The following is a 26,725-nucleotide window of genomic DNA, read 5'->3' on the forward strand; positions in this document are numbered from 1 at the left end:
CCGTCCCCAGCGGGCAGGCCCGGGGTCATCACGGGTTTCTGAACAGGGCAAAGACGGAGGCAGAAGGGCCAGAAGGAAGCAGGACCTGAGGGATGTGGGACCACAGGCCAGGACACCGGGACCCGCAGGCTCCTCTAGGAGGTGGATGGTGCCCCTGGAGCCTCCGGAAGGAGCCAGCCTGCCCGCAGCCTGACATCAGCCCACAGCTCGCCCACAGCCGACCTCCGACCCCCAACACTGCCACAGAATATATCCGCGGGGCTGGAGCCACTGTATCTGTGCTCTTTGTCCGGCTGCCACGGGACACCCGTCCGCACGCCTACCCCGTGTCACGCTGACACAGAACGGAGTGTTGCCAGCGGGTGGAGCGTCAGGTCCAGAAATCCTGTGGCACGAAAAGCTACGCCTGGAGGAACGCCGTGGTGGTGGGAGACCACCCCGGATTTCATAGGAAAATATGAAAAAGAAACGAATGGACGTGTAAACTGTGCGGCTTCCAGAAGGATGTTTCCAGGAGGGAGCAGGAAACGGGACGCCAGGGTGGGGCAGGCTGCACACTCCTGAGCGACCTGGCTGGACAGATCTCCGCGCGGCACCACGTCCGTGTCCTCCACAAACACCACATTCAACACCAAGGGCAAAACCGAAGAATTGAGAGCAAAATACGACCAAAACAGGGTGTGTCCAGGAGGCGGGTCATCAGAGAGGAAGGACTTCCAGGGACCATGAGTGCCCGACTCCCGGGGGATGCCCCCCGTGGACCTCCCAGCTCTGGCCATGACAGAGGCCTGTAAGAAGCAGCCATGTCCAGCAGCAGCCAGCTGCCCCGGCGCCCAGACTGTGGCCGGTGAGTGTCACTCCCGACCAGGAGGGCCCAGGTCCCACGGGAAAACCAAGGCTCTGCTCCTCGGGGCCAGAGCGTCCAGTCCCCCCAGCAAGTCCAGTCCCCCCAGCGAGCGCGACACCGTCACACTGGGTGCCAACAGCGTCACAGCGCGTGGACCAGGGGACAGCAAGGCGTCCTGTCCACAGCGTCAGAGTGGCCACGGAGCTCCGCTCTGCTGGCCGCCAGAAGACACCCGGGGACCAGCTCTGTCCCTGACAGCTGTCCGGTGAGGGGAAGAAGGCATGTGTCCTTCTGGACGAGCTCTTCTCCACCTCAGGGACAGAGAACCTTCGTCAGCACGGCGGCGAGTTGGGGACGACGTGTGGCAGCTGGGACACCACTCCTCGGCGCTGCTCGGGGAGCCACGGGCGAGGGGGACGATCCCTGGCGGCCTAACTCAGACAGAGCCTGGCGGCAAGTCACACCGGATCCCCCCGCCGGTGTAGACGTGACCGCTCACATGGGGGCGGGGCTGGTGGGGAGCACGTCGGGGACCAGCACACACTGACCCGGATTGTCCACGAAGGAAGCGCAGCGAGAAGGGGGACGGGGGCCTCCTGTGGGTCTGAGTCATCGAATAAACACAACACGCCTGTGGGATCGACCGGCACGGGTCACCCCGGGGGCCCAAGGGACCGAGCTGCGAGCGGAGGCGCCCGCGAAAAGGCTCGAAGATAAAGCGGGACCCTTTCGGGGTCCGGTTCGCCGGCCCTGGGTGTGGGCAGGCGTGGGGGACGGGAAGCGGCGGAGACAAGAGGACCCCGAGCGGCTGGGGGGCTGCTGGCTTTTCTCCTCCTCCCCATCGTGTTCAGGCTTGAGGTTTCCCAAAAGGGAAAAGGAAAGGAGATGTGAGGCCGCGCCATGTGGCTGTGGGTCCCGAGCCGGGGCCTCAGCAGCCCAAGCGTGGGCCCACCTGCTTCCCCATGAGGCAGAGCCCACAGGACGGGCTGGTTGGCGAGGGATGTGGGGCCCAGCTCCGCGACGGTGCGTGGGGAGGCCTGGAGTTTGGGTCCTGGGGGCCCAGGGGTCACTGCCCTGACAAACGGCACTGCCTGAGCTACTGGAGATGGCAGAAGCGACAGATGTCCAGACACGCTCACCGGAGATGGACCCTTTGGGCTCCCAGGGTCAGCAGCCTGGGCCAAGGGTGCCCCAAGACCTCCCGGTCCCGAAGAACAGCCTCCAGCCGTCAGCCGCGCCCAGCAGGCCTGGCAAAGCAAGCTTCCTTCTCCCTCGGTTCCTGGGGGACTGTGGGCTCACCCTCAGCGTCCACCCACCGGGTGCACCTCTCTGGCCTCGGCCCCCAGCAGCGCCCAACCTGCGCGCTGGCCAGGAACAAGACCGAGGAAGTGGGTGGGAGCGTCCTGCTTCTCCAGAAGCAGTCTCTAGGGAGATGGCTATTTTAAGGCACAGCAAGGCCCGAGTGACCCAGAGACCAAGCCAGCAAGTTCCCGTTGTGCTTTGGCCCACTTCAGAGCACGTGATGGGCAGTCCGTCAGATGCTGCCCCCGGGGAGGCCACCACGCTGGCTCTCTTTGGGACTGCAGGTCTGAGAGAGACGGTGACGCCGGGAGAGGGCTGGGCACCTGCAGGTCGCAGACAGCTTCAGCCCTCGGCCTGGGCAGCGTCCGGCGCAGACCCCGCCACCGAGTGAGCTCCCTGGGGTAGGGAGAGGAAGGAGGCTGTGCCCTCAGCACCTGCGCTCCCTGCTGCCCTGTCCAGCCCCTTCTGGCTGGGCACGGGTCCCCACTGGCCCTCACAAGTCCTCCCACGGCACGCACATGCACACGCACACGCGGTGTTCCTCTGGCTCTCTGACCAGCGCGCCTGTGCCCGCCCCCCACACTCCTCTTCGCTCGGGTGTGGCTTGTTTGGGTCTCAGCATCCCTCACCCCTGGAGAGCCCTCCGCCCGCACGCACCCCAGCGTGCCCAGCAGGGCCCCTTCTGGGAGGCCCGATGGACACAGGTCAGCTGGGCAGGGTCCCTCAAATGACTGCTGGCTCTGGGGCCAAACTCTTCCCATCAGGGGCCCCAAGTAGGAGCTGCTTGTAAGGTCATGTACGAAACTGAAGTCTGAACGTGGACTCTGTGGGGCCAGACGGAGAGGGAAGGGCGGCAGCACGGGGAGTCCCGGCGCTGCGGCCACAGGAAACCTGTGAGCCCACCCGGCTTCTGCGGACGGGGGTTGACGCCAAGCGCCCCCGACAGCGCTGGGGGCTCCAAGCCTGGAGCATAAGCACACCGGGGCCTCGCCGGCCTTGCCTGGGGACACTCAGGGCCCTCAGGGCCCCTCCATGCGGGAGAGGTGCTGGCCCGTCCCTCCTCTCAAGGCTGCAGGACACGCGACCCCTCATCCCTTCATCCGTGCTGGGCGCCCGTGTCCCTGCCCACCGTGGCTGCCGTGACCCACGCTGCTGTGAACACGGAGTGCAGACACCCGTTGGAGGCCCTGCTCTCGGCCCTGGGCGTGCGCGCCCAGAGGTGGCACTGGCGGGCCTGGTGATATTTAAACAGCAGAGTTAATTTTTTTTTTTAATCTCTTCTGTGCACTGGCCTTTTCAAGATTTCAACTACTATCATCAGTTTGAGTAATTTTCTACTTTGCTCGACTTTTTGGGGGTTTTGCTGATTCGTGCAGGTGTGTGTGTGTGTGCATGCGTGCGTGCATATGTGCGTGGGCTTCCCTGAGATGGGAGAGGCTCTTCCCTGCCAAGGGTCATTTGCACCATTTATGTGGCTACAAGGATGGAGCCTTGTGGGAAAACCCAGGGCCTGGGTGTGTGCGGGCCCACAGGCTGCCCTGCCTAAGGGTGACCAGCACCAGGCCACCAGCCACGGGCCCCTGCCGACGCAACTGGACACCGTGAATTCTGGTGACTGTCACTAGCCCGGCCTTCAGCAATGCTCCTTCCCAGGGTTCCCAAGGCGACTGGCGTGGTCAGGCCACAGTCAAGCACGTGATGGGAACAAGGAGCGGAGGCACGGGCCTGTAAGGTCCGGGTGTCCGGACGTCTCAGGAGGAGCTGTGAGCCTGCTCCAGGAGCTGGCAGGACACAACAGCTCTGAGCCCTCGGCCACAGCTGCGCCGGCCCCACCCCCACCGCGTTCTTGCCACTACTGAGGGCGAAACCCCAGAAGGGCCCCCTGTTAACTGCAGATGCTGCCCCCAGGTGCTGGGCGGGAGGCCCTTTGCTGCCGCTGAGGTGTTTCCACGGCAACGGCTGGGCGTCCTCAACAAGCAGGGTCCACCAGGAAAGAACTGAGGCCCTGAGCCCCGGGACTGCACTTGCCACACCAGCCCCGCCACCCCTCCCACCTCATCTCCAAGGTCCTTCTGAGATCTGGTGGTCACAAGGGGCTCAGGAGCTCCCTCAGTTGTTGGGGTCTGCAGCCAAGGCACACTGTACCCCAATTATCTTAGCTTTTCCCCCATAAACTGAAGAGAAACAAGACATGCTGGTCCGAACTCCCCCAACCACCATAGCATCTCAGCCAGTACTCCTACAAGAGCCAGTCCCGCCGGAAGGGAAAAGGGTCCCCAGGCCTCACAGCTGGACAAGAGCCCCCATATCTGCCAGATCTCACAGTAAGCTCCCTAATTCGGAACCCACGGCCTCCAGGCCCACCTACCTACAAATGCACAGCAGCAGGCCCTCCCAGAAGGCTCTGTGTGAGCAACAGTCCACTTTCTGTAGGTGCAGAGAGGAAGGGCGTGCCCTGGGGTACAGGGCACTCAGGGCAGCTAGTGGGAGGAGGCCTGGCCTAGGAAGGGCAGAAACCTGCCGAGGCAGGACCAGGCCATAGGGGCAGAGAGGGGCTGGGGTGCACGACGAGGGCCAGGACCTTCCCGCTCAAACACCCAACTGTGCCCACTGTGCAAAAGCCTGTCACGTCTCTGGAAAACGCATCCGGGTCAGGGACTCTGGACTCACAAGGGGACACCCACCCCCAATTGACAAGCCTTTGCTTCCTAATGGGCTGTGTCCTTCTACCGCCTTAATCTTTGCTTCCTGATGGTCCAGCCTGACCAGGTGCCCCCCTGAGGAGGCTCTGCACACCCTTGTCCCGAATGGAGACCCAGACTCTGCCCCGTGGATAGCATCACTGGGAGCCCGTACCTTCCAGCAAGGACATTCAGGTTGGCAAAGCCAGAACCCCACCCACTGGCCACACCTGCCACAGGGCTGCCCAGGCTAGGAGTATCAGCCACAGCCAGTGACCACCCAGGTCCCCGGCCCCCAGCAGCCACAGTGGCCTCGGGGGTTGGCAGGGTGACAGACGTCACCATTTTCCAATAAACTGCAACGCTAGAAAGTGAAATCTCCTGTTAACAGTAACACAGAAAATGTCAGCTTAACAAGCAGAAACTCCAAGAACAAGACAATCAGCAGAACAGAAGGCCAAAGACCGACCCAAGTGTCACATTTCACTGGAGAAGCACTGCAGCCGAGTCGGGGAAGTTAGCAACTTTCTCTGAACCTTTAAACGCAGTTCCTACCCAAAGTTCGCGACTGTGTCTTGATGGTGACAACACTTCCGTAGAAGTTCCAATGGAAAACCAGCAAGAGGACCGCGGGCGTCCTGGCCGAGGGTGGGGGCCGAGGGCGGGAGGGAGCGCGGCCGCTGGGGCGGGCCGGGGCGGGGCGAGCGCGGCCGAGTCCGATTGCGGGCGGGTCGAGGATCTTCGCCAGAACCGCCTTGAACGTACTAGTTAGTTACAGGTCAGCCAAGGTCAGCCAAGGGCGCCGAGAGCTGGGCTGGTGCTGGGGACACGGCGGGGGCGGCCGGGGGCAGAGAGGGGGCGGCCGGGGCGGCAGCGGAGAGGGCGGCCGGGCGCACCCCGCAGGCTCCCCCGGGGAGGGCGCTGGGCCTGGCGCTCGCCTTCCGCCGCCCCGGCCGCCGGAAAGGGCCGCGGGGAAGCAGGACCTGCCCTGGCCCGAGGCCCAGGGCCCGAGGCCCAGAGGACGGCGCCGCCCCTCCCCCCGGCGGGACCAAACACCGGCCCCTGCCCCGGCGCCGCCCTCCCGGCCCGCCCTGATCCCGGTCACATGACCCTCCCGGGCCAATCCGAGGGCAGCTTCCCGCGTGACTGGGCGGGGCCGAAGCGCACGCTGCAGCCGGCGGGTCCGACGGCGGCGTGCGGGGCCGAGACCCGCGGGGGCTGGCGAGGGCGGCCCGGCCGGACCCCGCGGCGGAGGAGCGGCCCCAGCCCTTCCCCTCCCGGCGCTGTTCGCGCACTGTCACCCCTGCCGCTCCCTGGGGTCGAGTGTCACTTGCGACCCGAGGCCCCAGGCAGTAGCGTACGGCGTGGTCACCGTCGTCACCGCGGAGGCCTCCACCTGCCGCGCGCCCCTCACCTGCTCCGCCCGCTCACCTGCCCCGCGCCCCTCACCTGTCCCGCCCGCTCACCTGCCCCACGCCCGCTCACCTGTCCCGCACCCGCTCACCTGCCCCGCGCCTGCTCACCTGCCCCGCGCCTGCTCACCTGTCCCGCACCCGCTCGCCTGCTCACCTGCCCCGCGCCCCCTCACCTGCTCCGCCTGCTCACCTGCCCCACAGGAGTGAGGCCCCCTGCTGGGCTTACCTGGGCTCAGGCGTCTTGGGAACAACAGCCCCCACCCCTAGCCCCCAGCCCAATCACAGGAGCGAGCGGGGAGGAGCCTCCTGCACTGAGAACCGCCCCCCCCACTCCTGGCCTGGTCAGAAGAACCAGGCACAAGGGCCCTCCACCTGCCAGCCGGGGCTGGGGTTCTGGGCACACGCTGTGAGCTTCCAGCACCAGCTTCCATTCTGCTCTGCAAAACAAAGCCATCTCCCCAGGGGCCGTGGTTTCTCAGGCATGGGGGACTTGGGAGGGTGGGGAGGGGCGTTTAATGGGGGCAGAGCTCCAGTTTTCCAAGACAAGGATGAGGTGGTCACTCAGCAGTCCGGAGCCGCGCACCTCCAGGTGATTACAACCGTGTATGACTTCACGACAACAGCAAAACAACAACAACAAAAACCCGGAAAAACCGAAAACACTAAGCAGACTTTGTACCCAAGGTCCAGAAACAGCAAGCTTGGGAGTGGCGGTCAGGGAGCCAAGGGCGGTCACAAATGCGCCCCCAAAGGGTGGGGCAGCCACCGAGGGAGCAGCCCTTGCTGGGAAGTGCTGGTCCTGTCACAGGCGCCACTTTGCCTTCCCGCGTGAAGTGGGGGCATCAGTGAACTCGGGGTGTTTACAGCTGCTCGACCCAGTCGTCCGCAGAGAGCCAGGGTTCCCTGTGCAGTCGTGCATGGAGGGCCTGCGCACACACATCTCAAGTAAGGCCACAAACAGGCACTTACAGGCTCGGCCACACACGCTTGGAGCTGGCCTTCTGAGTCCTGGGGAGCTTCTGCATCGGGGTCACTGCTCCAGCCACTGAGAGCAGCTGGAAGGCCCAGAGCCCAGGTCAGTGACAGGTCCTTGGCTTCTCCACATTCCAGAAAGCCATCGAGGGCAGGGCGCCCTGGGACTACAGCCCAGAGACCCTGCAGGCCTCATTAGGCGGGCTCGTTAGGGAGCCATTCCAAGGCAGCTCGCGTCTGAGGCTGAAGTCTCAGCAGGACCTTGCCGGCACACCACCGCTCTGCAGAGTCCCGTCTCCGGGACCTGGGGCCAGCTGGCTTTTCAAAGCTAGAACTGGTCAGAGAACCCGGAATCCTGGGGTTCTGCAGACGGGGCAGTGGGGGCGTGTGTGCCGCCTGGCAGTGCAGAAGGAGCCTGAGGGGGACGACACGGATGGGAGGAGGCAGGGGACAGAGAAGTGGCTGCCCCAGGTCAGTCCCCAACACTGCTCGTCCTCCGCGTCTCCCCATACACGCCACTCTTCCTGAAGCCTGGTGAGGGCTAGTGCCCTCCACCGCCTAACCTAACCTTAACCTTAACCTAAGCCCCACCCTGTCTGTCCCTCGACCTTCCCCACGCCCTCTGGAACCCCAACAGACAGAATTTACAGTCGGTTGGGAGAAGCAGGGTGGGCAGGGGGCAACCCAACCAGCAGATCTTAAAAATACTCTTCTTAACGAGAGTGTTTGATGGGTTCCTGCAGGAGGTCATTGCTCCCGTTCATAACTTCCCAGGCGTGGGGGACCCAAGGCTCGGCATCCAGACGCAGCTGCATGGAGAGGGGAGCCAAGCCTCCTCCTCTGCTCCGAAGAAACTCTCCACCCAGAAGTGACCCATCTACAGCAGGCCCACAAGGCCAAGTCCCGAGAGCTAATTTTAACCTTCTCAGAGTGCTCGTTAAGCCTCTTTGAGTTATAATTACCCCCAATCTCGAGAGTTACAAGGCAGCAATCAGGAAGTTAGATGTGGACAAGAGAGAACGAAGGAGCAGGGAGACGTCTTCGACGGCGCGGCGGCCAGGATGAGGACACAGGCTCAGCTGCACTGTCCGCCCTGCCCCCCGCACCCCTGCAGGAGCAGCCTGGCGTCAGAGGGTCCCAGCGGCTCCCGGACACTGAATATCCGTGGCCACCCCCCCCCCCCCCAACCAGGGGCTTCTAAAGCACTTCCTTTGTAGCCTTGAGTGGGCTCCTGCCTCTGAAGAAAGTGGCCCCACCGCGGGGCGGGCATCAGAGTCTCAAGTGAGGGGGCGTCGGGGTCTTGGTCCCACAAAGCCCCACAGCTGTGCCATCTGCACCATCAGCTCCCAGCCGCATTAGAGACCCGCAAAAACCTGGATGGAAGACCCCAGTGCTCCTGAGCGAGGCTGACACCCCACCCTGACCCGCCTCATTGCCAGCCTGTCCACGGCCCCCACCGACAGACGTGGGGGTCCCGGCCTCACAGAGCCGGCGGGCCGCGGGGACGGTCCTACCATGCCCTCCTTGCTGGCTCTGCCTTACCTTCCCGAAGCTGCCCTTTCCGATGGCCCGAAGGATCTGGAAGTGGTCGAAGTTCACTGCAGAAGAAACAGAGACATACCAGTGAGCTGGCAGAAAGGCCCAGGGCCCTCCACCAGCCCCCAGTGGAGCCGCTGTCCAGGGGCTGCCCCCACCACTGCAGGGAGCCCTCCCCTGCACCCCGGAAGTGGGTCCTAGGGCCAGCAGGAGGCTCAGCTCAGGCTTTGTGTGTAAAGCAGGGACGGCCTGAGCCAAGGCTGAGAGGTGGGTCCTGGGGCCGGGCCATCCCTCTTCCCGGGCTCCTTGCGAGGCCAGGCCACCCTGCCCACAGACCACGCAGAGGACAGGGTGTGCCCTTCAGTCCCAGGCACCTAGACACCCCCACCCTGAACTGCCCCCACACAGGAAGCCCGGAGCCTGCCTCCTGCCCTCCCGCTGAGTCTCCCGTGGGGTTCACAGGGTGAGCTACGGGAGAGCCTGCCGCGGCCCGGGGACGAGTAACGGGCACTTTCTGAAGGGCGGTCCCCAGGCCTTCGGGAAACCACCCGAATCTTGACTTCCATTAACTTCCCCCAGACTTAAGCCCCTCCTAGGGAAAGGGGTCGTTGGAAATTGCAGCTTTACTAACTGTCCTGATCCTCAAGGAAGATGCTCCCTGCCATGCACACGGGCCATGCACACGGGCCACGCACAGGCCACGCATACGGGCCATGCACAGGCCACACACAGGCCACGCACACGGGCCATGCACACGCGGTGCCTGGGCGTGGTCATCTGGGAGTGAGCAGTTCGGACCGGCTCTAGGACTCCCGCTTCACTCTGAACCTGACATGTGAGCTGCCCTCCACTGGTTTCCTTCCCATGAGCATCTCAGTGCCCCAGGCAGCTTGGACCAGTCTTGCTTCCCACACCTGCCCGCCCCCCAGGACGCGGCTCCCCCAGCTGACTACCACGCAGCCAGATGGTCCCACCTGTGCCCCAGGCCTGAACCCTCCCCAAGTCCCTGTCCTCAGGTCTGTGCCCCCCCCCCCAGGTCTGTTACCTCCAGGCCTGTGTCCGCCCAAGCCTGTGCCCCCTAGGCCTGTGCTCCCCGGTCAGGGCCGCCCCCAAAATGACAGGCTGCTCCATGACTCACAGCTCTTGTTCTCTTGCTTTGGGCTTTGCAGCACCCGCTGAGCCCGGCTCCACTTCCAGATGCGGGCCCTGGGCACTCGTGAGACGCTACGGGCCCCGGATACCCACGACCCTGCAGTCAGTGCAGTCTGGGCTGCTCCCTGGGTGGGGGGGGGGGGGGGGGGGGGGGCCCGGGGGGGGGGGGGGGGGGGGGGGCGAGGGCCCTGGCGTGCCACACGGAGAATGGCGCGTGGAGCCTCAGGGGGCACCTGTGCGCGTGGCCCAGCACGTGGCATAGGAGGACCCGCCCGGGAGTGGAACAGAGGGCGTTAGGGTCAGGCACCCTCCCCCGGGTGCCAGCACAGCGCTGGGCCGGCCACACACCCCACGGCTGAGGTTAGCAGGGGGCTCAGCCACGGCAATCACAGAGCTCAGAGAAAGGCAGACGCGGGACTCCAGACTCCCAGTGGAGGGAGAGGGTGGCAGCAGAGCGTGTTAAATAGTAGGTCAGGAGCAGAGGAAATCCACAACGTGCCCCTGACTCCACTCTCACTCCCCGGAGGCTGAGGTTAGCCCAGGGCATCTGGGGGAAAGAGGCGGGCGGAGGTTGGCCAGGCACGGAAGTGGTCCACACCGGCCGGCCCTGTGGCCTCTCCTGCGTCTGCTTCCAGGAGTGGGAGGGGAGAGCGTGCACCCCACTGCATGGAGCCTGTGGCTTGGGGCACAACCACCCCCACTTCCTGAGACCCCAGGGCGGGAGAGGGCACACAGCGGGACCCCCGGACGGCCGTCAGGGCACTGTGTGGGCCACCTGCAAGCTTCACGGGAGACCTGGGCGGGGCGGAAATCCCCCACGTAGCTGCTGGGCACCGGGAGACCACTGAGCCGGGAGGAGCCCCGGGCAGGCCCAGGACTGGGCCGGGGGTGAGTCCCACGGCGGCTGGAAGCTGGGAGCAAGGCTCTCCCAGACACACACAGCGACCCTGCTCCGAGGCCGGAGGGCATGCGTCCGGGGGCCTGTAGACACAAGTTGGGCTCAACACCTCGGGTCCAGCTCCCCGTGACCTTGAGCCCAAGTCCTGGGGGTCAAGCCGCTGTCCAGCCCACATACCTGGTGCTCCTCACAGACGGAGGTCAGCACCCTGGGTCCCGCGAGCATCCACCCTCCCGTCCACCAGCCATCCGTCCGTCCCAGGCAGACCTGCAGGCTCTGGCGCCCTGCTGCCCTGCACACGGCTCCCGGGAGGCCCTGGACACCCCACCTTACAGACGAGGCTCTGCTTCTCTTGGGCCCTTCCGGCCCGGGCCTCAGCACTGTCTGACTGAGGGCTCTGGCCGTCGGTCTGCACGGGACGTGGGGCCCCGCCGCGTGCGCCAAGGTCGGAGGCCGCTGCGCCAACCACAGGCCGGGCCTGACCCGGGGGCGGGCAGCGAGGGGTCCGCCCAGAGTGGGCCCTCCATTGTGGGGAGCCAGCAAACAAACATGGTGCCCGAGAGGAAACAAAGCAGCGGGGGTGCTATCTCCACGAGGTCTGGGCCCAGAGATGAGGAGGTGAGCGGGGAGTGCCCGGACCGAGGCCAGCAGAGGGCGTCTGCGGCGCCCCTGCGCGGATCCGTGTCACCCTGCGAGCTGTGGACACGCTCCCCTCCCCTCGCCGCCGCGAGACACCTCTGAGGTCCCAGGCGGAAGGAGAAGGGAATGAAGCCCCCATGGTCCTGTGGCTTCGACGCGCCCTGTCAGGACCCCAAGCGCCGTAGGAGGAAGCCTGCCGGGGCGGCCGGCACCCACCAGGGCCCTCCTGCCGTGCCGCCGGCTCTCCCGGTACAGACAAATATTTAAAACACAAAGGTCTAAGAATATTCATTCTTCAAGGAAGGCTTTTATGCTGCCTAGTTGGCAATCACAGAGCAGGGCGTTGCTATGAAAATAGGTCACCTTGGGGCGCCCGGGGGCTCAGAGGGTGAAGCGTCTGCCCTCAGCCTGGGTCACGGTCCCGCATCCTGGGATCGAGCCCCAAGGAGTCCTGGCTCCGCGGGAGGCCTGCTTCTCCCTCTCCCTCTGCCTCTCTCCTTGCTCATGCTCTCTCTCTGTATCTGTCTCAAATAAGTAAAAAAATCCTTAAAAAATTGTTTTTTTAAGAGAAAGAAAATAGGTCATCTTGAGGCCGAATGATGGGGAGCAGCGGGAGGTCCTGGTTCTCTCTGACCAGGTAGAGGAGCGGCCGCTGGGCGAGCCCCAGGATCACCTCCAAGCCCAGTGATCCTGCACCATCTCTCCACGTGCTGGTGTGAGGTCCGGCGCCCACACAGAACTCCCACGGGGACTTTCGCGTGATTTCCGAGGTTCTTTGCCACCACTGGGCTTCGTGAGGGGACAGAGCACCCCCGGGGAGAAAGCCAGCGGCTTTCCCAGGAGTGCCATCAGCACTCCCACAGCCGTGTTCCAGTGGGACTCATGCAAATCATTCTGGTTTCCCCAAGACCCGACCTGACTTGACCCTCCGGCCTGGCCGCTGGGCCACGGGTGGCTGGAGGGAGAGAGGGGAGGGCACCCCCAGAGTGAGAAGTGGGCCTCACGCCACACACGGCGGCGGACAAAGCCAACGGGTGGCCCTTGTGCAGATGCCCCAGAATCCAAAGACAGCGTTAGGTAATGTCTGAGCAATGCGGACTCAAGCTCAGCACTCGCCCTCAGTGGGCAGAGGGGCGACCCAACAGCAAGGTCTTAGGGGCGCCATGGGTCCCCGTGAGATTCGGGGTCTGGAATTCAGCCCTTTCAAAAGCCGGTGCCGCCAGCGAGGAAAGCAAGACAGAAGGTGAGCCCAGGGAGAGTAAAAATAGAGCTGCTGTTACGTGAGTCACCGCTGCTGTTACGGGGGACACGGTGCCCGCGCCGGGGGCAGGGGAGGGGAGCCTGTGCCCACCCGGGGCCCAGCTTGCCCCTGACACCCACGGCCCACATCCTCATGCCGTCAGGGCCTGGGCAGTAGGCCCCGTGGGGATGTGACCGGCCCATGGCCACCGGACAAGTCCCTTCCCCCGCGCCTCCCCGTCCCCCAGGACAGGCCCTGCCCTTTCCACATCCCTGGTGAATTCCCTACCGGAAGTCGGGATTTATCTGGAAAGCTACATCATAAGTCAAGTGTCACAAGAAGCCGAAATTCATTCAAAAGTTGAGGACAATTTGTCAAGCAAACTATAACCCAGAAAACTCCCACAGAAAATCATCCAGTCCAGCGGAGGCCGGCTCCGGTCCCTCCCTGCCTCCGCAGGACACACGGACGGGCCTGCCGATGTGCGAGTGGTCACCAGACGGTCTCCTCCAATGCACCACCGAGCCCCTAACCTGCTGGCTGCCATGGGCCCTCCACGGCCACCAGCTCGCCCCACAAGCAGCTCGCACCACGCACTGGACACCGCGCCCAGCCCTCCGTGTCCCGACCCCGCCAGTTCTCAGAGCAGCTCAGCAAGAGATGCTCCTGCTTGCAGGCGAGGAAAGAGCTGGGGAAAGAGCCGACTCTGGGTGAGGGACCACGGGCCCTCGGGACACAAGAGACGGGACTGCGGGGAGCCAGCACTGGAATACTTCTGTGCCCCACTGCCTCCCGGGCACCTGCTCAGCCCTCAGGCCCTTCTCCAGGAAGCCTGCGCTGGGCCCTCTGAGCACTCACCACCCAGCCGGTGCCCGCTCGCCCCCATGCCCCCGCCATGGGACACCAGCTCAGTGCCCAGCCCAAGGTCGGTGGGGGAGCAACACGCTCACACTGTCTCTTCAGGAACAGACATGACGAGGGCGTGGCGCCAGCCCAGGGACCGGGCTGAGGCCTCGGGGGCTCACGTTCCCGAACAGTCCCTCTGCTCATGCGCAGGAATGTGCCTGGGGACCTGAGTGACTGGAGGCCAGAAGCCAGGCGGTCCTGGCGCCTTCCCACCCCCAGGCTGGACCGCAGGGGAGACCACGGGCACGTCTGCCTACAGGAAACCTCAGCCCGTACCACCTCCAGCAACAGCTCCCCACACCCACATGGTTTATCCTGGGTTGGGCCCGCTCCCGCGTCTGGAGCTGTTTGACAATGGCATCCTCAGCCTTCATGAACAGGAGATTAGGGCAACAGCCAAACCACTAGAGCATCCCTGCCAGCTGGGGTCCAGTCCCTCCAGGGCCTGCCGGGGAGGCTGTCTGCACAGGCTCCTGCCACCTCCCGTGGCTGTGGGGGGCATGCCTCCCTGGGGGTGCCCAATGGGGTCCTGCTGTTCAAGGTCCGCCACCTCTGGCCCCTCCCTGTCCCAGGTGCACAGCCCCAGGTCCACCATCAGGGACAGCCTTGAGTCCCTCAATAACACCCTGGGAGCCCCCAGTTCCGCCTCGGGACTCAGGAGCTGGTTGGAGGCTGCCGTGGCTCGGCGCGGGGGTGGGCAAGGAAGGGGACAAACAGGCAGCTGGGCCCTGAACCCTGAGGCAGCTCTGCCCAGTCAAGCAAACTGGGCCCTGGCCCAGCTGCCGACTGGACCCTGCCCTGTCCTCTCACTCTGCGGCACTGCCAGGAGACCCCGGCCTGTGTGTGCCCCGGGGTTGGCATGTATGTGCCTCCCCGGTGCTCCGGCAGAGACTCGGGCCAAGGAAGGGGCAGAGTGAAGCCAGGACCGGCAGCCCCCGGACCTGCGTCAGCAACATCTCAGCCCACCCAGGGAGCAGAGCGCAGACAGTCCCAGGGAGGTCTGACCCAGGGGCAGACAGTCAGAGCTGGCCTCACGATGGTGGCTGCAGCTACCCTCCAGAGGGGCTCTGCCCACATGCTTGAGTCCACCAGGAGGCTGGCTGCCCGTGGAGGAATCGGGGGGTCCCAAGTCCCCAGGGGAACAGAGGGATTCCATGGAGAGAACTTAGAGATCCACACTTGGTGGAGATGCTTGGCTAGGCCAAGGGCCGGAGAAAGCCCAGGCCTTCTGTCTGTGTTTCCATCCGCCTGTGTGTGCCTCTGGGCTTGGATAATGGCCCTGCCGTGCTCCCTGCCACCTTCCCCACAGAGAGAGGCCTCACGGGAAGAGGCCTCAGAGGCTGGAGCACGTGAGCACCAGGGTCCCCAGGCCACCAAGCAGCGGTGCCCAGAAGGGAGACCCCCCCCCCCCGCACCGTCACCAACCCAGCCTCTCTTCTGGCTCCAGGAGAGGCCCCAGAGTTGAGGCTCCCAGGCCCTGGGGTATGTGTCAGCCACCCTGAGGACTTGGAGCCCTGGTTGCCGGCGTAAGGTGGGAGCCCTGCCGCTCGCTGCTGCCGACCCTGTGGCATCCGACGGCACCCAGAGCTGCCAAGTCAAACACCTGCCACGCAAACCCGGCCACGCGATCCCAGCCTTGCCTGGGAGGCCCACGTGGAACTCCCGGCCACAGAGGCCTGAGCTGAGGAAGCCCCATCTGCAGCCCCCCAGAAATCCCCGGCCCGGCGCATCCCTCCCTGCCCCACAGCCCACAGCCCTAAGGCCGGCTGCTGGGCCTGCAGGAGGATGGGCTCGCGTGTGGGCCCTGCACGGGAGTACCCGGGGGCTGGTCCGACCGGGCCCAGCTCACACTCCCTGAGCCGTGGGCCAGATGGCCGGAGGCACCGGACAAGTCGGCGGACACGCAGAACCCTGCAGCGAGCCCCAGGAGGCAGTGCCCGTGGTCTCGCTATGAAGTTCAAGCACAGCGAGGCCAAGTATTACTCTGTTCTGGCTTGCTTAGCGAGAAGGGTTTTCAAAATGGAGGGGACTGATGGCCCCTGAATGCAGCCGGCGGGTGCCCTGCAGGGAGCACGAGGATGGGGCGGTCGGCAGCGTTGCAGCTCGGACGGGGGCTGGGTCCATGACGTGGATGAGAACTGCATGTGGGAGAACCCGTAGATGTGGTTCAGGACTCCGGCCTCGCCTGAGGAAATGCACGCGGGCCGGGACCCTGCTGCACGGGGTGGCACTGGGCAGGGCCCGAGGGAGCAAGCTAAGAAGGAGGGAGAGGAGCAGGAGGTGGCCCAGGGAGGCGTCCACCGTGAGAGATGCACCGCGCTCAAGGTGACCCACGAGGCAGCCAGAAGGTGGAAAAGCCCAAGAGCCCAGCCGGTCTCTGACCAACCCCAGAGCGTCTTAGGGACTCCACAAGGCAGTAGGAAAAAGACAGAAAACAACAGAAAAGAGTCACCTTCACGAACAGGCACCTCGCAAAAGATGCCCACATGCCAGCTCAACACGGACGCACGCGTGACGTCTCGGGGACCAGAAGAGGCTCAGAGAGCGGGACCGCCCCACATCCGAGAGACCAGCCTGAGCCAGGGAAGCCGGCCACGCAAGCTGGCAAGGCGTGAGCCACCAGAGTTCGGCTACGTCGCTGAGGGAGTAAAGCCGAGCTCTGGGCACCCCAGGGCCCAGCTGGGACACACCCACAAATACAGACACACGCCCACCAGCCGGCACGCTCAGGAAACGCGGAACAGTCACAAACTGGAAATTCCCCACATGCTCGACCATGCAGAATGGGTAACAGGGTGATCTGTCCACAAAAGAACCCCAGCCACAAAGACGATGAGAGGGTTCCCACCACACAGACCAACCACGGAGGCTCTCTGATTTCACTTTTGAAAGCTCAATTCTAAGAAACATTCCTTGTTGTAGAAAAACATGCATTTCCCAGTTACTGGCAGCAGAACCGAGTACATGTCCCAGGCTCACGGTCACGTCCATCTGTCCTCTTGCCTGGCGGGGCAGGGCCCACGTGGCCTGTGAGGGACAGACAGACGGACATCTGTTACAGTGCTGCGTTTACCTACAGCTCTCTGCAGTCCTCCACGGCCCCGGGGCCATGCTGTGTGCACATTCACATCTGAAAACAAGACATACCAAGCGTGAAGAAGCCACAGCGTCAGAAGTTTTCAGCCCCACGTGCCTGTGTCAAGAGACGGTGAAGGAGAACAAAGTGTGTGCAGAGCAGGAAGAAGGAAGTCCGAGAGACAGACAGCAGGAGTATCAACAAAACTGAAAGTTATTTTTGTGATTTGTAACATTGACAAACCTTTGGAAGACTGATTTTTTAAAGATTCATTTCTCTATTATTTTCATAGAGAGAGAGAGACCGAGAAAGCAAAGTGAGGAGAGGCACAGGGAGAGACAGAGCCACAAGCAGACCCCACACTAAGCTGCGAGCCCAATGTGGGGCTCAACCCCACCACCCTGACATCAGGACCTGACCCATAACCAAGAGTCAGTTGCTTAGCCAACTGCGACACCCAGTTGCCCCAAGACCAGTTTTTTTTTTTTAAAGACAGAGAAACATAAACATTAAGAATTTTACAAAGATCATGTCATCATGGACCCCACACACATCTAAAGGATAATTTAGAAAGATCATGAACAACTAACTTTATGTCAATGGATTATACTATGTGGACAAAATGGAGAGATTCCTTGAAATATACAATTTATGAAACTAATACAGACAGAACACACACTTGCACTACCTGAACGGTCTCAGGTCTGTTTTTTCTGAAATAATGTATTCATAATTGAAATCCACCCTCCAGAAAAGATCTCCAGTCCAGATGGCTTCACTGGTGAATTCTATCAACTTTTTAAGGAAGAAACAATACCGATCTCACACAGACTCTTAGAAAACAGAGAAATTAAGCACCTTCTGACTTGTTTTATGAGATCAATGTTTTCCTGACAGCAAGGCCTGATAAGCCTATTACAGAAGAAAGTTACAGACCAATGTTTCCTCAGAGCATGCATGCAAAATCCCTTAACAAAATATTAGTAAATTAGCAGCAGTATAAAAAATATAACACATTGCGACTGATGAGGTCCGTGCCAGGAATGCAAGGTTGGTTCAACTCTAGAAACCAATGGCTCACAGTCCTTGCACTAAGAGGATGAAGAAGGAACCCAGGACCCCCTCAGTAGATGTGGGAGATGCACTTGACAAAACACACGTGCGTTTGTGCTGAGGGCTCTCTGCAAACAAGAACAGAACCTTCCGATGGTCAGACGGGACAACCGACCGTCTGCAGCTGAGACCACGTTTAACTGTGGCAAGAGAACACTTCCTCCAAGCGGGGAACAGGGTGAGGCTGCCCATCCTCATCATTTTCTCTAGTGCTTCCCTGGCCAAAGACATAGGAGAAGCAGCTAAAAATAAAGAATGGAAAAGACTGCAGAGCGGTCCATGGAGAAGGTCCTGAGGACCGTACAGGCCACGTCCAGAGCGGACACATGAATTTGCAAGGTCACATGATACGTGGTCTATACCTAAAGTTTTTTGGATTTCTAATATAATATCAACAAAGTACTGAAAAATGAGATTTTCCAAATCACCCTGTACCAAAGTCATTACATATACAGGAATATGACTAAGAAAAATGTGCAAGACCCACACATGAAACCCTGAAACACAGAGATCATGGAGGACCCAAGTAAGCGGAGAGGCGCCCCAGGTCCCGGGTTGGAACAGTGGACAGGAAGGTGGCTCCTTCTTTCCAAAGGTGTCTATAGAGTCAGTGGGATTCTGGTCAAAGCCTTAGTTAGGTTTTCTTTGCTAGAAATGGGTGGGCAGACACGAAAATTTAGATGGAAATGGAAATGACCTAGAATAGTTTAAAAAAATCCTAAAAAAAAAAAAAGAGCAAAGTTGAAGCACTTGCACTACCTGATTTTAAGTCTTTTTCTTTCTTTCTTTCTTCCTTTCTTTCTTTTTTTAAAAGATCCTGTTTATCTATCTGACAGAGATCACAAGCAGGCAGAGAGGCAGGCAGAGAGAGAGGGGGAAGCAGGCTTCCTGCTTGAGCAGAGAGCCCGATGCGGGGCTTGAGCCCAGGACCCTGGGATCATGACCTGAGCTGAAGGCTTTAACCCACTGAGCCACCCAGGCACCCCTGGTTTTAAGTCTTAACGTAAAGGTACAGTAATCAGGACAGTGGGGTACAGCATAGGGTCAGGTGCAGGGCAACGGGAGGCACGGGTCACCACATACTGGTTTTCCCAAAGGTGCCGACGAAGTCTGGGCAGCAATGTGGGCCTTCCGCCATGAGTGTCCGTGAGTACAACTCCTAACTGCGCCCCCATGCTATGCCCAGCAACCCATGCTAGGCGGACCGCAAACATACACATAAAACAGTTCCTGGAAGGGCAAACATTTTTGCAACCTGAAGCAAGGCAAAGACTCCTCAGACGTGACGCCAGAAACACCAGCCGCAGAGAAATGAATGAACCATGCTTCATCCCAATTAAAAATGTCTGCTCTTCAAAAGATACTGCGAAGGCATAAGAAGTCAAACACAGGAACACAGGAGCAATGTGTGCAGACACACGTCCAAGCAAGGGCTTGCAGCCAGTTGTGTAAACAACTCCTGCCAACCCCAGAGAGAACGACTGCCAGTGTGAAAGGAGAAGCCTTGGCTGGAGTTTAGAGGAGGGGACGGAGGAGAAGCGCAGGAGAGGCCCGGCGTCAGCGTTCCCGGGGGTCTGCGCCTCCAGCCCAACAGGGTCCATCACAGCCCAAAGCACAGCCCGCGCGCTAGACTGACAACCTCAAGTGACGGTGACGTGAGCGGCTCAGCCCCCCGCTGCTGGTGCGGATGGAGCGCGCCGGCCCCGTCGGCCGCCTCCCACGGACGCACAGGTGCACTTACCATGCGCCTGTTCTCGGCAACCTTATCCGTAACGCCACATACCGGAGACAACCAAAGGTCCCCCACAGGAGAGCGGGTGGGGACTCCGTTATATCACCACCCAAGGCCCCTCAGCAGCGTTCTTGTGCAAAGAGTCAACTACTGACCCGTACGGACACAGACGAACCCCCAGCACACTGCGTTCAGTGAAAGCTGGCTTTAAAGATGCACGCACCGTACGGCTCCACCACACAGGTCTGAGGACGGGCAAAACCAGTCCAGGCCGATGGAAGCAGCTTGGCCCCCGGGGCCGAGGGGCTGCCCAGAGCAGAGCCAGAGGCAGCTTCCTAGGAAAGCATAGCGGGTCCTGTCTTGTGGGGTCCTGGTTCCAGGGGCAACCATGTGTCTCCTGCTTCGGGTCTCTGCATCTTACCGTAATCACAGCCCTCCCCCGTACAAATACATCCAAAAGAGATGATGATGCGGAGGGGGTGTTTTACGTGTCCAGACGGAACACAGCAGGACAGAGCTACTCCCCACACGAGTGCAGGAAGCGGGGTTCAGAGCCGCTCAGGGACTGGCCATGGCCACCAGCAGACAGAGCAGTGGGTCAGAATCCAGTCCCAGGATCCATGCGCACCTGTGCCCCGGGGCCTACGGGACAAGCCAAACCCAGGACATGGAGCTGGGGGGAGGGTGGTGTACAGAGAGGCTCGTTCGTGGTGGGGGTGGGGAGTTGGTCAGAAAGGCTTTCTGGAGGACACAGGTATTTGGGCTCAGCTGTTGGGAAGAGGCTCCAAGGAAAGGGCCCGCGTGAAGCTCAGGTCATGGGAGCAGGGCTGGTGGGGGGGCACCCAGAGGCGCAACCAGCAGGCCTGACTGCCGGTCCTGGGGCCCGGAGCTGAGGGGTAGGCCAGGAGAAGCCCTGCCGCTACACCAGCCGGCCGCAGACCCCCGTGGGAGCAGCTCACTCTGAGATGGCCCCGTCAGCCACGGCTGGGGTAACCCACACAGCCCGGCACTTAACCTCGGGACCAGCCTGGGCGTGCGCAGAACCACGGGCCTCCCCCACTCCACCCCAGGGGCTGTGCCCACGCTGTGTGCCCCGGGCTCAGCGTGGACACAACTCCGCAGCCTCACCCGGGGCCATCCCTCTGCAGAAGCAGGGTGCTGGGTGCTGTCTCCTTCTGCGATCCTCTGAAACCTGGCCAGAATGGGAGAAGTTTGCCCAGTGCAAAAGTCGTCATTATTCTGGAGCGCAATGATACACCTCTGATCGCCCCTGTGTGTCCCCGTGCCTGCTGGTGCGGCTCCGTGCCTGTGCGGGCACGTGCATGTGTACAGGTGTCTGTGCGCCTGCGTACGTGTGCTTCTGTGTGCCTGTGGGTGCGGCTCCGTGCACGTGTGTGGGGTGTGCTTGTGTCTGGGTGTGCACGCGTGCGCACGCGTGCGCACGCGTGGGCCTGGGGGTCAGCTCTCTGGGCATGTGCGCGTCTATGTGTGTCGTGCATGTGCACGCGTGTGCGTCCGTGTGCGCACGTGTCTGTGCGTGCGCCTGTGCATGGGTGTGCGTGTAGGTGTGTCTGTTGTGTGTGCACGGGCCCACAAGCTCTCAGACTGTGGCTTCACTGAGCACTGGCCCCGATCTCAGACACAGGCCGCTGCTCTGGGGTCCCGGCAACACGTCTGCCGTGGGAAGAAGAGGCAGGATGCAGAGGCCGGCGGGGCCAGACCTGCCCCCCCGAGAGCAGGAAGTCCTGTGTGCGGAGCCGCTGGGGCGGGGAAGCCAGGAAAGCTGTCGAGGGAGCGGGAGGCCTCACAGCCGCTTATCACCCCCGCCCCCCGCCAGAGCTGCTGCTGGGCCTCGGGCTGGCGGCAGGACCGATTTATCCCCACGGCAAGACGGCCCCTCGCTGAGCTGACGAGAGCCGCACTCCCACAGCTCGGCTCACACAGCAAGAGCTGCCAGGCCCCGGGCTGCCATGGCACCGCACCCACCCAGGGTGCCCGAGACGTCCCCGGGCAGAGTTGGGGCTGCCCCGGGTCCCCTTCAGCTCCCACGGCCCCAGCATCAACCATCAATTAATATCCTACATAGCCGCTGACGCGTCACCAAGAATCCGTGACCTCCCTCTCAGCCTTCTAACGGCTCCCAAACGGATGGGGTTCTGATGGCGCCTTCCGTGTCCCCAGCCCCTTGCCTCACCCAGAGGCAGCCTCCAACCAAGACAGGAGCTGCTTGTCCCATAAGGTGCCCTGAGGTTCAGCTCCGTGACCGTGGTGGATCCAGTCGGGGGTGAATCTGGTGCCGCCCGGCAAGTTAGCCTGCAGGGCCTAGCGCGGCCCCGTGTGCCCAAGAGCCTGTTGAGTGAATGACTGAAGGAGCCAGGGAGTGCGTGAGTGGGAGGCTTGTTTCTGCCTGGGGTCCCAGGGCCGGCTTCCCCAGCACGGCCCGTCTGGCCACCACCAGCCAGTCCGTCCCCGAATGTGGCCATGCTGGGACCTGGACACCTCCCAGGGTCCGAGTGTCTGGGGCGGAGGGACGGGTCTGGGGGCTCCGCCGGCCCAGGGAGCGGCTGACAGCCAGCCCCCACCCAGCGCTCAGCAGAGGGCAGCCCGGCCTCAGCCGAACGGAGCCCACGCTGCGTTCACATCAACAGAAGCCATGCAACGTCGTCAAGGAAAAGCTGCTATTTTAAATTCTATCTCCCGGAAAGCACAGTTTTATGTCAGACCTTTTCTCTGAAAAGAAATTTGCACATGGTTTTGATGGAAAGTTGAGATTTAAAGATTAATAAGCCACATGGTTGTTTGTTGTGCAGGAAATGAGTGTTGACAAAGCCTTTTAGCAGGCTCGAGGGGCTGACACGGCAGACTGACATTTACGCAAGGCTTGGGAACCTGGTGGAGCCTGGCCATGGAGCCGTTGCCTGCCCCTTGTCCAGGCGAACACTCACCAGGTCCTCAGGCCGCTTCAATCCCCAGGCACTGGCCTGTCCGCAGGAGGAAGCTGAGCACATGCCAGCCAGAGCGTCATGGGCCCAGAGCAGGAGGGGCCCTTGGACCTCCCCACAGCGAAGTCCTCTCTGGCATCAGAGCCAGCACCGGTGCTCACGGCTAAGAGGGAGGTGAGCAACAGTGGAGGAGACCCATCCGTGCTGGAGAGGTTACCCCGGCGCCGTGGGCACCGGCTCGCACACCGAGGAGAGCCCGCCGTGGCCTGTGAGCCCCGCCTCAGAGTCCAGTGTCCCTTCTTGTAGCTCAACCTGCTTCCCCTGACATGCTTCCTCCAGCAACGAGAGTGCACGCACCAGCAGCCCCTGTGGCCAGGCCTGCACCCCAGAGCCGATCGTCCACATCTGCGATTTTAAAGATGAATTTATTAATTGGGGGGGGGCAGAGGGAGAGGGAATCACGCACAGACTTGGCACTGAGCACAGAGCGCGACGCAGGGCTCCATCTCACAACCCTGAGGTCATGACCTGAGCTGAAATCAAGAGTCAGATGCTCAAATGACTGAGCCACGTCCCCCTGCATCCCTGATTTTAAGTTGGACAGCTAGAGGTTTCGGGGCCACTGGACCGCCACACGTGCCCCCAGATCTCACCCAACTTGTCCTCCTCTGGCACAGACGTCCCCTCACATGACTCGTCTCCATCAGAGGCACCGTAGCCTCCCCCCAGCCCGGCTCCTCTGGGAAGAAGCAAAGATGCGCTGATTTGTGGGGACTGAGGAGGTTACAGGAAGTCCCATCTGTCTGGAAAACCCAGGTCCCAGCCCCTCCTGGGGGCCCCTTGCACAGGGGGAAGCCAGGAAGACAGAGACCTCGCAAGCGTGGGAAGAAGCTGGGAGCTGCCCGGAGGAGCCCCGACATGCACTGGGCAGGCAGCAGGCCCTGTCCCGGGGTCTCCCCTACCCCGCCCCAAGTCTGGGCCCCCACTTTCAGTCCACAGGAAACCAGAGGGCGGAGTACCTGTCAGCAGGGAAGGTGTTCATGGAAAGACACAAAACGGTGAACCGTGAGGAGAGTCACAGGGCTGAGCAGCCTGGGGCCAGCCCCACGACAGTCCTCCGTGGACCCCTGGCTGGGGATGAGGTCAGGACTGCCGCCACCCTGGGCCGGTCCCAGGGCCTTTAGCTGGGGCCTGAGTGTGTTAAAATCCTGGAGTGCGGCCACAGGCAGAGGCATCCCGGTTCTGCTCTGGGCTGGTCTGGACGACTGGCCTGGTCTGCCCAGCCGGCCACGCCGCAGCCCCGTGCCCGAGATGCTCTCCCCACTCTGGCTCAAGAGCTCGGACGGTCATCCTAGGAAAGGGTGGGTCTATTTTTGGCTCAATTGAGTAGAATTAAAGAAATGCATTATTTCGAGACAGAGCACAAGACTTCTGTTCTCCTCCATGTTTCTAAAAATAAGAACCAGAAGAGCTGCGTGGCGCCGGGAGTCTGCCTCCTCACAGGAGCCCCAGCTTGAGGTTTCCAGGACGGGAGTCTTGGCCGGGATCCGAAACCGTGCGAAGGTGGCATGAGGGTGGCCGGGCCTGCGCGGTGTTCTCCGGAGCCTCTGGGAAAAGAGCCCGCTGCCCATGTCCGGGGGCCTGGGCGCAGTGCCAGCCTCCTGCGGTTCCGGGAGCAGCGAGGTGGCCGGCGGCCGTGCCCCGTCCATCGGAAATGTCGGCCTCCTGCCTCCCCACCAGCTGAGCGGGCTTCTCCCTGCGAGCAGGTGTCGGGGACCCCGCCTCGGGTCTGTGCCCACAGCCTCTGCTGGACGCCAAATGGGGACCCGAGACCCCAAGTTCCTTGCCGGCGTGGAATCCCTGGGATGGCCCCACAGGCACCAGTCCTGACCTGGACGGGACTGTACAGGGCTACGCTTCGGATCGAACAGGTTTCTCCTCCCTGTCCCTTGCACACGCGTACGCACACACACACTCCTCTCAGCAGGCTTCTTACCTGGGCACACACCTGCCTGACTGCCCATCCGCCCTCAGCCCTATCAGCAGGGCCGCCCGTGCTCGGGCCAGCGGGGACGAGTGTCCTTCTCCTCCTCACCACGTCATCGTGCACGTTGATGGTGCAGAGTGCGGGGGCTGCAGGTCGCATCCCAGATCCCTCCAGGGACAGACGGTGGCAGGCGTCCCCAGGGGGCAGACCCCTTCCACAGGGACCTCACCCTCTGATACAACTTCCTACTGTGTTTTAAAAGGGGTCCTGTGAGAGGCGTGGTTTGCAACCGAACCAGACAGACAGACGGCGCACGGCGAGTGGGGGGACACGCCGGCAGCGGGACGAAGGCCGCTGGGTCGGCACGTGAGGAGGGGAGAGGGGACGTCTGAGTCGCCCTCGGACCTCGCGCCCAAGCAGAATCCAAACGCAACATGGTGGGCACCCGTGAGCGTGTATGTGTGCGCGTACATGCACACGGACAGGCACACACACTCACACGCACGGGCACACACACGGACGGGCACACACACTCACACGCACCCGGATGGGAACACACATGCACACGCGTACACGGATGGGCACACACACTCACACACATGGATGGGCACACACAGACGGGCACAGACACGTACACGCACACAGACGGGCACACACGCACACATGTAAGCATGCATACAGGCACACACATGTGCGTGCCCACAGGACAGGCACACACACACGTGTGCACACACTGAACCTGGGAGAACTCCAGGACGGTAACAGGGAATTTGTCTGTGATTCTGCAGCACGAGAGGCCGACTCCAGAAGCCACACAAGAAAGGCTCCACTGTCCGCTGAATCCCATGCGGACTGTTAAGGCTCAGCGCACGACCCGTGACCGCCGTGTAAGCTGACTGCAGGCTGGGAAAGGGCATTTGCAACGAGTGCGACAAATCAGGGCGAATCCCCCGCAGCACAGCGCACCTCTACGGTTCAGTGAGAATTTCCTCTACAGGTCAGTGAGAAACCCCAGCTGCCCGGGAGGAGGCTGGACGGCTCAGACGGAGGCCGTGACCACCTCTGATCAGGTACGAGTGTCCGTCAACAAGACAAGGGGATGGCGTGTGACTCGCCGGAGGGAGGGTCTGGGTCCCTCACAGGCTGGAGACGGTGCGGCGGGGCTGGGGGCCCTCGTGCTCCCGGCGGTGGGGGACAGGGCCAGGCCTTCGGGGACCGTCAGCACAACAGACCCAGACCCGGTGCTCCCACCCCTCGAGGCGACAACGCCACCACCGTCATTTCCCGCGGCCACGAAGCCCAGAGTCCCATCGAGGTCTCAGAGACATTCAACACCCAACGGTCCCAACAGCCCAGGCACCCAGGCCGCAGAGCAGACGGTCGTGTGGACGTGAAAACCGGGTAGACTCCCGTGGAAGACGGCGCTACCCCGAAGGACGGTGCTCGCTTTCTATGACGCTGTGAGAGCCCTGCACAGGCGGCTCCTGCCGTGTGAACACACCCCCCACCCCCCTCAGAGGCACAGGGGTGTAGGCGCAGAGCCCACGACAGAGGCTGCGCCCTTCCTACTCCCCTGCGCGGCTTTCACGTCTACACCCTGCTCACCAAGTCCGTTTTTGCACCAATAAGGATTAGGGTGTGAGATTATGGGTTTCTTTTCTTCTCTATTCTTCTCTGTTTATTAAAAAACAAAAACAAAACCAAAAAGGAACAAAACTGTTAAATGTGACATAAAAATAGGCAGTGCACAGCTATTCCCAACTCTGCTGCCAGCCCTCCCCACAGGGCAGAAGAGCGCAGCTGAACAGGCCCAGAGTCGGGTCGAGGTCAGGCGACGAGCTCGGGGGCAGCCGGAACCGAGACCGGGTGCAGGCGGCTCGGGGGCCCACAGACCCAGGGCAGGAAGCCGGTGTTAGGCAGGGCTCCCCCGTGAGTCAGCAGCCCGGTGGGTCAGGCCCTCGGTGCCGAGACGGGAGCTGCCGGCAGGGGCACAGTCTTGCGTCCGCGTGTCTGTGCATCGCGCCGAGAAGGGGACGCTGGGCTCTGCACCCCGGCACCTGCAGCCCGCCCCACATGAGCAGGCTGGGGCCCTGAACCGTGCCACAGGCCAGCCACGCTGTGCCTGGAAAGAGCCCGGGCTGTATCGAAAACGGTGCAGAGCTGGAGAACTGCTGATGACCTCGGACCCCACAGGCTTGGCAGAACCAAAGCCACCATTCTCGAGAAGGCAGCAGCCTCACAAGAAAGCAGCAGCCTCACGCCGCCCGCTCCCGGGCCATGCGTCCCC

At 62.2% G+C, this 26,725-nt stretch overlaps 1 protein-coding gene across 3 annotated transcripts in view; it reads right to left on the bottom strand.

The window, feature by feature from the left end:
- STK32C (serine/threonine kinase 32C) overlaps nt 1–26,725 on the bottom strand; it is a 67,796-nt gene that overhangs the window by 19,555 nt on the left and 21,516 nt on the right. The window contains exons 1-2 of one of the 3 annotated variants that reach the window (XM_059398869.1): nt 16,041–16,055; nt 8,760–8,815 (exon numbers count right to left, since the gene is read on the bottom strand). Coding sequence is in view for 1 of the 3 variants with exons in the window: in XM_059398867.1 (XP_059254850.1) it covers nt 8,760–8,815 (56 nt within the window). In the remaining 2 variants the exon portion in view is untranslated. Of the gene's footprint in view, nt 1–5,385; nt 5,947–8,759; nt 8,816–16,040; nt 16,056–26,725 lie in introns of those variants that run through there. The other 2 variants (XM_059398867.1, XM_059398868.1) reach the window with 2 other exon arrangements.

The sequence above is a fragment of the Mustela nigripes genome, chromosome 4 (genome assembly GCF_022355385.1).
Source record: "Mustela nigripes isolate SB6536 chromosome 4, MUSNIG.SB6536, whole genome shotgun sequence".
Taxonomy (NCBI): domain Eukaryota; kingdom Metazoa; phylum Chordata; class Mammalia; order Carnivora; family Mustelidae; genus Mustela; species Mustela nigripes.